General features: G+C 37.4%; 1 protein-coding gene across 1 annotated transcript; it reads right to left on the bottom strand.

Moving 5' to 3' along the window:
- Window positions 1-257: 257 nt before the first annotated feature.
- On the bottom strand, window positions 258-3346 carry LOC149686150 (uncharacterized). The gene is made up of 4 exons (XM_089871087.1): window positions 3322-3346; window positions 2703-2758; window positions 2021-2291; window positions 258-1952 (listed from the first exon to the last, which is right to left on the bottom strand). Exons 1-4 carry the CDS (start codon window positions 3344-3346, stop codon window positions 685-687), a joined length of 1620 nt encoding a protein of 539 aa, XP_089727213.1. The 3' UTR covers window positions 258-684.
- Window positions 3347-10814: the final 7468 nt, after the last annotated feature.

Raw genomic sequence — 10814 nt, 5'->3', positions numbered from 1 at the left:
AAACAAATGAAACCTTCCTGAAAACTATTTTCAATGGAGCAGACCTTTCCCGTAACAAATATGTTCAAGAAGGTTTGCAAAATGAATCTTTGGCAACTAATAAGTATAAAGATTATCACAAAGGAACAGTCACTACTTTTTCCGTTGGCCTTTGTGTAAACCCTACTCTTCCCATGTTTGGCGCCTCCCCTGATCGCTTGGTCTATCAAGACAACGTTGGATATGGTCTGTTAGAGATAAAAACTCTTTCCAAATGCAAGGAGAAAGGTATCTCCATCGAAGAAGCTTTAAAAACTAAAGATGCTACAACAAAGTTTCTCAAGAAAGATGAGAACGGGAAACCTTTTCTCGATACTAATCATAATTTCTATTACCAAATCCAAGGGCAGTTGGCAATAACAGGCCTTAAATGGTGTGACCTTCTAGTCGATTGTGGCGATACTAATCCTTTCTGTGAAAGAGTTAAGTTTGACGAGATATTTTTTACCTCGAAAATAGTTCCTAAGCTGCTAGGATTTTACGTAGACCATGCACTGCCATATTTACAAAAAGAATGAATATTGTGATTCTATTAATGTTAACTCATATTAAACTAAGCCATGTTACTTAATCAGTTATATTTATTGTTACTGAGTGCTTGTTTTAAAAAATAAATTTGATCTCAAGTGTTTAACAATTTTGATTCTATTTATGTGAGAGCTTTACATCAAGAAGTGGTTCGTTACAAAAATTTACCAGATGTACACATATTTTCCATATTTTATTTAGTTGGTTATGCATGTTATTGGGGAAAATAGAGCTCAGGATATGGTAACGTTTTACACTTCTTATAACTCTTTCTACGTGGATACGTAAACTGGCTATTTCTCTCGTTCTCATTTCTTCTTCTTCCGAAAGTTGGGCCTTATTGCCCAAAAAAGGGGGCATGTTCAGTGAGACACCTTTTTCTTGCAATAGATTTTCTATTAAAAAGCCCCTATCGGCCATGACCGAATCACCAGGGTCTAAGAGCTTGACTAGGCCACTTTCTTCAGTTAACTCTTTGTCTGACATTCGTCCCGGAACTAGATCCGAAACAAAACTGATGAAACCATTGGGAGTAATTCCTATAAGTCCTTTTGCGGTGTTATGAGTTTTATAGGATGACCAAGTGTCACTCTGCGTTTTAAAATCATTTGGCTTTTGAATAAATAATTCTGTAGCGTCAATGATCACTCTTGTTTTGGGAAATTTAGCCTTAAATTCTTCTGGCATATATTTGTCGACCACTGCGCGGGATGGCCAAATTTTTAAATTTGAGAGCCGCTTTTCAAGCAAGTCAAACCATGTTGCGCATAAATTAGAAATTGTTGCTACAGATACATCACATCTGTAGGCAAGATCTTCTTCCAAAAGGCCTACTTTTAATCGGCACAATACCATAAACAGTTGATTTTTAAAAGATAGACTCATGGGTCGCCCTGAGTCGTTAAACAGATTTCTCTCACGTTTGCGTTTATGCCGAGATCCATTATATAGGTTTAGTTTTTTTAAATCTGGTTCAATGTATTCGAATAAATCATTGAAACTTTCGAGGTTTTCGCAGCCAGTATAGAACTTGATCATGTTGCTAGAATGTGATACTGTTTTTAAGGAAAACCTACACTTCTCCCTTAGTTGTCTTTCTAATTCCTCGGCTTTGCTTTTGTTTCGTAAATTTTTCTCCTTTACACAGGCAAGAAGATTTTTCAACCGGGTGTTTTCAATCTTAGTTTTATCCAACTCTTCAACGCATTCTTGAAGCTGTTTCAACTGCGTTTTAAGGCTCAGGTTCTCCTCAATTAATTCCATCTTGTCTTTTTTCATATTCTCCATTTGGTCTAATCTTAAACGAAGATCAAAAACTTCATTCCGCAAAGTTTTTATAATGTTGCATGATACTAAAGGATCAGAATTCAAGCCATAGTTGTGATCTGAAATTATTGTAATTTCAAGTTTATAGATAAAGTAAAATATAAATATAATAATGAAAATCCCTTACCATATAAATTATCGTCAATTTTTGAAGATTCGGGCAACACTACTTGATGTAAATTTCCAACACCTGACCTATCATTAATAATTTGGCTCTCGTCACATATCTCAACTTCATGAGAGAGTCCTAGGCTGTAGACATCTATTGGATTTCCAAAATATGTGGGAAACCTTTCAGATATTGATCTACAACCAGACTTATTAAAATGATAGCCGCAAACGGTATGGCTTTTATGCCCCAGTTCTTTCCTAATTACAGGTGTTGACCATGGCCTTCTCTGAGATACCGGACTTTTAATTTCAAGTGTATTTGATGTAATCAAATTTATCCACTCCTGGCGCTGAGCTTCATTTCTCGGAAAAGGGCTAAATGTTATCCCTGGATTTCTTCGGCTAGAAGTCCTGCACCCCTGCACACAACAATATCTTCCCACCATTTTAGTTTTTACGGTATCCTCGACAACAGTTAAGCTTAAACATTTAGAAACGGATATTATTCTACCGGAATATTACAAGTTTTCAACCAGAAAATTAGTATTACCAACCTTAAATCCCGGAAATCTAAGACGTTGAGAAATGAAGACCTATATTACAAGTTTTTCGCCGCCATTAAAACGCGAGAAAAAAACCGGATGTTTACAATAATTTCCGACTAAGAATTTTGTCAGCGCTTAACGGCGCACACAAACCAGTAAGAAATACGTCACTGATGACGTATGAGCTACATATTTCTCCAAGCCACCTCCTAATTTTTGTAAAGGCCTATATAGCAATTTTCCCAATTAATCGGGTTGAACTTCATTTGCACATTTCTATTCGTTAATTTGAAATGTTGCGAGAAATTTGAATGGAATATAAGTAGATATCTCTTTCAGTAGATAATTTTTGATGTTGATATTTAAGATTCATGGAGTTAAAAAAAATTATTAAGCTTTGATATCAACATCGGTTAATTTACGATATGGGCTTATGATGGTAGTCTGTTTATAAGATTAAATCGTGTCACTAGACAGTATCTACCTCCAAAATCGAGAGTTAGTAACTTTATAACCATCTCCTAGTCACAGGATATCCGAGGGTCAATTTCTTATATCATTGACACGTGATTATCTGAGGAAGGCTTACTATAGCTGTCGACTTTTGGCAAGGCCTAATACCGTTTTGCTTGACTTTCGCCGTCAAATTCCTTTTAAAGCATAGATCATATAGTATCCACCCTTGATTTTCATTTCGCAACACACGTTGGATTCGTAAACCTCGACGCGTACCACGATTAGAAGCATTAAAATGCAAAAACAACACACTGACCGCATACATTTTTAGTAAAAGACATTATTCACTACAGCTGTTTTCGGGTCTGACAGACGGCGATAAAGAAATATCCTTCGGAGTCCGGCCCCTTAAAGGGGGTGGTTTCGAAGGAACGAAATTCAAATGCAAGGCGCGTCCCTTGAATTCGTAAATACCGACGTTTAACGCAATTATAATATTGAAATGTTATACAATTAAGTTAAATTTAAGAAAACAAAGCACTACTTTCAAAGTCTAAACTTTAAAAATACGACGATAAGAGAAGGCGAAGTAACGGGCAAAGAGAGGCAAACATTTAAATGGCAAAAATTAACGGTAAGCCAAGGCTTAGCGCAATTTCACCGCCTTAAAAAAGGGCCAAGTTTAGAAATAGATTGTGGGACAGTAAAAAGGTGGAAAATTATGATATTAGGCTTATATTAAAGCTTGAAACCTACTTTATATTATATTTAAAATCCATCCATGAGCAAATCCTCAAAAAATATGAAAATTACAACGAAAAAGGACCCACTCTCAATTTTTTTCCACTTAAAACAAATGGCGGCCACAAACGGGGTGAAAATGGGGAAAAGAGCTATCCAAATGATGATTTGGCCGGCCATTTGGCTTGCCAAATGTTTGGATAGGGTTTGAACCAAATGAAAAGGGATTTGGAGTTACAGAATACCGATTAGTATCATTTGGGGATGAATCGACCCCAAATCCAAATCATTTGGATTACGAACGATCCAAATGCCGTTAGAGAATAGGGTCCCTGGTTAGGTTTGGATTGGAAGTTGTAGGATAACCGATTTTCCATAATATTTTTATTTTCATTGAGGTCCTTGCATAATAAAAGCGGGCCTTTTCCAACAAATTATTTTTATAAAGATTCTGGAGCAATTAACGCTGAATTTATTAAGTTCCTTGAACAATAAATATATGCCTTTTCCAAAATATTGATTGTTTTACTGGTCATTTCAGGTTGGCTTTGATTCGGCTCGGCTACAATAGAGGCATCCTTTTAAACTTGGGATTTGACCATCACAGTATAATTATTTATATAGGAAAGTTTATTGATAGACGCAAGCTTAAGGACAAGGGTATTTTCTTTAAACCAAAAGAGGTACTTTTTAATTCGGTATTAAAATACGGCGTTAAAAATATATCTTTAAATAGGAATGAAAATTTTAAGATAATAAACCCGCACATTTTGGCTATATTCGGTCCAACGAAATTCGATTCAATGGGACATTTGGTCTAATGGGATTCGGTCCAATGTGCCAGCAGCATTATTTACTCTATATTTCACTAAGCCTATTGCGAGTAATACTAGATTACCCGCCGGAGTCTAGATCTTAGCTTGCTTCATGAAATTACTAAACCAAGGATTATTCTATATACAGATGTAGTATAGCTTAAGTAATATATAAACAGCCATTTCAAATAATAATATTAAAAAATCTTTGGAATATCAAAATCAAACAGAGCTTTAAAGCTACAAAAGTACTAAATGCATCATAATTACGAAAAATATTTCCACATATTCACTTTATATTATGAAAATAGGGAATATAAAGGTTCTGTAGGATTTCTTTACACATCAAGACAAAACGAACTTCTAACGCAGCGCACTGCGGCACTGGCGGCACTAGTGTAACAACGGACGGACACACACAGACAAAAACATAGACTGCTTTTTAACTCTTTCCCTATTAATTTTGAATTGAGAAACAAGATTATCTTAAATATTAAAATAAATTTAATTAATATTCAATATATTTTCTGCGTTAGTTATTCGCCTTATTGAACGTTACATCGTTTTAAAAAAGAACAATTAAACATTCTTGAGAGACTTGACTAATATTGGCGTTTGAAATGAATCATACGCCGGTTGCTTCGCCTTACTCAAATAGGTAGTATATAAGGGTTTCGAATAGCAGCTATGGATAAGAACAGCGCAATTGCGTGAACCTTTGGTGGAAGTCCCGCCTTAGGGAGGCCGGACGTTTCTCGTAACCCTAGCCGATCGCCGCGTATATCTTAACCTTAAGGATGATTGAGTAGAAGCCAGGTGTGCAGACTGGTGTCCATGTGGGATGGACAAAAACAATGACCAGAAGATGCTGGTGTGTTGTGTAGAAACCAGTGTGTACAGACTGGTGTCCATGTGGAATGGACAAAGACCAGAAGATGGTGGGGATTAGAAGCCATTGTTTACAGACTGGTGTCCATGTGGGATGGACAAAGACCAGAAGATGGTGGTGTGTAGAAGCCAGTGTTTACAGACTGGTGTTCCATGTGGGATGTACAAACTCCAGAAAATGGTGGTGTGTAGAAGCCAGTGTGTACAGACTGGTGTCCATATGGCTTGAAAAAGAGCCCCAATGATGGTGGACTATAGAAGCCAGTGGGTAAAGACTGGTGTCCATATGAGATGGACAAATGGCCAGAGGATGGTGGTGTTAGACAGATAATGGATAATAGCTATGGTAAGTGGAATACAAATTTCCGGGAACTGTAAATGCAGTCCGGAATTTGAGAAAACGTTTGCTCCGATTTGAAAACAGCGAACGCGGTCCCCTGGGGTGTAAGTCAATAACAACAGACACACAGACAGACACGTCGAAATTAGAACCTCTCCCTGACATACGTCACTCGGAGAGGTAACAAACAGACACACCCCTACACTGTACTACTTTCTCTGTTGTTAAATTATTAGACTACTTTGACTTAATCCTTAACCATCAACTTTGAAGTCGGAAAGCTGTTGGTATACGACTTATAAGCTTATGACGTACTTAATTAATATTTATGCCTGCCCGATCGTCTACAGCAAAGGAACAACTGTAAAAATGCTGAAGTTTTTCCATGACCTAGGTTGATTCCCGTGAGAAAAAAACTTAAAACTTCCGTTTACATTTTACTTTCAGTGAAACGGGGAAAATAAGGGACTGAAAGCATTTTAAGGGAAGGCTCAAGTTAAAGAACTGCAACTCTTCTATTTTTGCCTTTTATTGTTTAAGCTCAAGTTGAAGATAACATTTTTTAAGTTTTAAGCTAATATTTTCACAACCATTACACACTAGAATTAATAAAGGTCGAGGCCCGGCCGGGATCCCAAGAGGTTCGGGCCCCAGGAAAATGGACCGAATTGTCCCCCTCTCTCGACGGCCCTGCTGGTGCTGGTACTGGCGCCAACACTGATATCAGATTCTGTAAAAATATCAGAAGTGAGTATATATTTTAATATATATTAAATTAGTTTAATAATTGAAAATACCTTGCTGTACACTGCGCAACTTGTTTATTCTGTCCGAAATGTGTTTTGTGGTCAACACGCGATAGTGCTTCGCCGCGGTCGATTCGGAATGCGCCATCGCTCCAAACACCATCTTCCGCTCCAAAACGTCTTTGTTGGTCATGGCAGTTTAGATGGCTTATCGGGATTGCGTTGCTGTGGTTTTCGGTAGATTGGCTTGTTCTTCAAATCTATAATATAGTAATTAGTTTTTTAGTATGCTTAAAATAAAATATGAGATACATTAACAATATAAAAAGTTCTTCCAAATATTTTTGTTTGTTAAAATCTAATATCTTAAATCAAAAATGTTTTTATTATTACCTTGTTATTTCGTTAGCAGCATTGTTCGGGTTGCCTTTGGTGTTAATAAAAAAAATTGTACAATTCTGACTGAATGGCATTTGTTCTCTAAACTTGAGGTATCTATAAGTTAAATATATTATAATCTCAACAAAGAAGCGTTTTAGTCGTTAAAATATAAATTTGATTAACAACAAAATATCTTACAAGTTAAAAAAGGTTTCATAACCTTATCTATCGCCAAGGTTCCTAATGTTGTGCTGCACGTTTTGTGCTTTTGTACCATAACTATGGAAATATTTTCCGCTTCGTCTCACTTTCCTTTTTGGAATTCGTTGATGGTTAAATTCTCTGGAATGCCGACTCGTTGAGCGTTTGATAATGCTGAGTAAGCTACTAGATATCTACAGGGTGTATCTGAAATGGACGTAGGAGCGAAAGTATTTGGGTTCCTGGGGCCAATATAAGGCGAAACTGTAGTATGACATTTTGTCGTACGCCAACCAATTTTGAAGTTACTTGAACCCAACACTTGCTAGTTTGCATAAATCACAGCATGTTGACTTCGTCTAAAACAGTAGGAATTAAGTTGAAGATAGGATGATTATTGCAAATTAGTGGTTGCCAGCTAAAACAAAAAAGCCTCATAGCCATAGAGTAAATTTTTAAGGAGTAGAAAGTTGTACATTTGGTGACTCATAACGAACATCATTGTAAAACAACATGTTACGATTAGTTTGTTGAAACAACTGACCGATACTAACGGGAAACTGACAGCGATAAGTAGCGGAAACTAATAAGGAACACCGACATTTTGCTTCATTCTTCAAACAGAAATGTTGCAAAAGTGTTCATTTCGGTTTGTGTACAAGACTACATACCGGCGACGTCTTGTTTCCATTTGTTTCCATTAAATTAGCAAATTTTTTACATGCTTTAAAACACTTTGAACCTTTAAAAGAAGAACCTTTTTTACCGTTTTTAATGGCAATTTTCATAGAATAATTCTAAGGAGTAAGAGTGTACATTTCCTTATGGGTACATTACATTGCATCTCGCATTGCACGTAGGTCTCCTGTCGTTCTCAACGCTGGCAGATTTCTACCAGTTAGTAAACGTCATTAGTCTAAAGTTTTAGGGTGGTCTGCAAATCACTTTAAAACGTTCGCATGCTACGATACTTCAGTCATTTCTCTCACAGTTTCTTGTTCAACTATCCGTGTTTAGTTTGTTACGGGTGAGGCCCCAAGAAAACCGCCATTACTCCCTCACCGTAATTTTTTAGAGAAAGGAATGTTGCCTTTTTTGGTCACTTTGAACCATAACAAATTTTATTTCATTTTCAACATTTAGGTTTCTTCATTATTTGTTGATTTTTATAAGGATTAAATTTTACAAATTATGCATTTTACTGCTCAGGTTTAACAGGCGTTGCCCAACATCCCATCCCAAACATTCGCCCACTAACATTCATTCACTAATACCGATTTCGATAAGTTGCAACATTAACCTAATCTTTAAATTAAATGCAACCTTTCTTGTTTGAAGAATGAAGCAAAATGTCGGTGTTCCTTATTAGTTTGCGCTACTTATCGCTGTCAGTTTACCGTTAGTATCGGTCAGTTGTTTCAACACACTAAATCGTAACATGTTGTTTTACATTGATGTTCTTGACTTTCTACTCCTTAAAAAGTTACTATAAACTCTATGGCTATGAGGCTTTTTTTTTTAGCTGGCAACCACTAATTTGCAATAATCATCCTATCTTGAATTTAATTCCTACTGTTTTAGACGAAGTAAACATGCTGTGATTTATGCAAACTAGCAAGTGTGAGGTTCAAGTAACTTCCAAATGGGTTGGCGTACGACAAAATGTCATACCACAGTTTCGCCTTATATTGGCCCCAGGAACCCAAATACTTTCGCTCCTACGTCCATTTCAGATACACCCTGTATATTAAACATAATTAAAAAATATTAGTTATACAGTGTTTTTGGAATTTATCTCTAATATTTAAACGTTAATTTAAATTATCTTGTCAATTGTACAAAAGATGTTTTCACGTATTTTTCTTCAACTTTTCTAAATGCTTAACCATTTCGGACTTCAATGGTTTGTTCAAGAAGATGCTCAAGGTGAATACAATCTTTTGCGCTCCTTCCCCTTCCACAACGTTGCTAAATCGTTTCTGAGGTAACTCGTGCGAAATTGCTCGGCTGTTCCCTCGTTTCCACGTGGAAACGCAGTCTTGTAAGTGTATCAGATACAAGTAGAAGTCGCAGGGTTTGTTCGATACAGAACACTAAACGAGTGTTCAAAACTGAACGCAAAACGAGTGTTCAAAACTGAACGCAAAACGAGTGTTCAAAACTGAACGCAAAACGAGTGTTCAAAACTGAACGCAAAACGAGTGTTCAAAACTGAACGCAAAACGAGTGTTCAAAACTGAACGAAAAACCAGTGTTAAAAACTGAACGTTTAACAAGTGTTGAAAACTGAAAATGTTCTTAGTTCTAAGACGCAAGCTAAGTTTTTCAATAAAGCAATTGTGTTTGATTAACGAAAATCTGACATCTGTTCTATGGCGCGCGAGTATTCGCTCACAAAAGAATTCGTGTTTGTTCGATTGTAGCAGACCCTAGAGCAGACGATAGAATGTGCCCTTCGATAATAGGGGGCGCCCCAGTCAAGAATTTGGGGATAAAAGGGCGGCTTTAGGGGCTGAGTAGGGAATTCAACAAAGGAATTCGAGTCGGGAGGTTAAACTCTGGAAGTTACCTGGAAAAAGGACGAGTGATGAATTAATAAAGAAGACTGATCGTAAATTTTTTATTGTTTTGTATAATTTTTAGTGATAAGTCCCGTATTTATGGTATAAGCACGATTTAAGGCTAACCTGAATTTAGCCTGGGCTAGTGTGTCGCCACACGTTTGGCACGTTACATAATGGTGGCCCATAAGGGGAACTGTAGCTAAGCCTAACCACGTTGCCACGGGGTAATATTTTGTTTATTGTTTATTTAGTTATAACTTTAACATTTTTATATCATTTTTACTTAATGCGTTAAGTTCTTTTAATCTTGTATAAAATTTTAATATTAGTAACGTAATATATTACCCTGTACCACAATGGATAATGCCTTGGTTCTATTGGCTGGCAATGGCTCACTGGTTGTGTTTTTGATATCCCCGTATTTTTGCTTTGGGTATTGAATCTAATGTGTGATTTTTCCTCATTTGCGTTGTATAAAAGACTATTGTTTTGACGACAAAGCTACTTTTTCACTGGCTTTGGCTACGAATTGCCATAACCTCCTTGCTTACATGTGCACCGACTAGTGAGTTGTTACGGTTCCTGGAGTTTATTGTTAATTTTATTCTTGAAGTAACATTGTCCGTAGGGCGTGGTATTTACCGTCTAATTGTGTTCGTTATACGCCAAGTTTATAACGGTTTTAACGTTCATGTGGTCGGAACCCATAGAAGATGGGCCTTTGGTTCCGGGTTGCCGCCCATACCTCAATATGGGGCCTTAGGGTCAACCGTCACTCCTCTCGGATGGTCTTCCACTGCAGTCCCTTCAACGCTGGTACCTGGTTCGGGTCCTCCAAGTCAAATGGAACAGGCTACCGCCGCTTCTGGTCCGTCGGAACTGTAGGAGCGAGATCCACGTCACCACCTCTGGCCATGGACACAATAATCACTTTACTTCACCTATTGGTCTCTCAGACGAAAGGTACCCTGACGACCGCTTCCGTCGCCGTCAAGACTGAGGAGTTGCCCGATAGCCAATGTCCTGTCTCGGCCGAGGTTTTTGGGGGTTCGATTCCCAGGTATAGCTCTACTTCGCGTGACTCGTCCACGGGTGCTCAACGCTTGAGTACCGAATCATCGGCTCAACGACAT

Source organism: Phalangium opilio, unplaced genomic scaffold (genome assembly GCF_054372755.1).
Source record: "Phalangium opilio isolate 3A_F unplaced genomic scaffold, DU_Popi_V2 ptg000032l_1, whole genome shotgun sequence".
NCBI classification, from domain to species: domain Eukaryota; kingdom Metazoa; phylum Arthropoda; class Arachnida; order Opiliones; family Phalangiidae; genus Phalangium; species Phalangium opilio.
Note: the sequence above shows the minus strand (reverse complement) of the source record. Positions and strands in the feature narration are given on the sequence as shown.

Excerpts from the sequence above, each read along its gene's own strand:
- LOC149686150 (XM_089871087.1), bottom strand. The coding sequence starts at position 3,346 with ATGTCTTTTACTAAAAATGTATGCG. Across the intron at positions 2,759-3,321 it reads TTTTACTAAAAATGTATGCG|GAGGTGGCTTGGAGAAATAT; the intron begins GTCAGTGTGTTG and ends TACAAAAATTAG. Across the intron at positions 2,292-2,702 it reads CAGTGACGTATTTCTTACTG|AGAAGGCCATGGTCAACACC; the intron begins GTTTGTGTGCGC and ends CCGGTATCTCAG.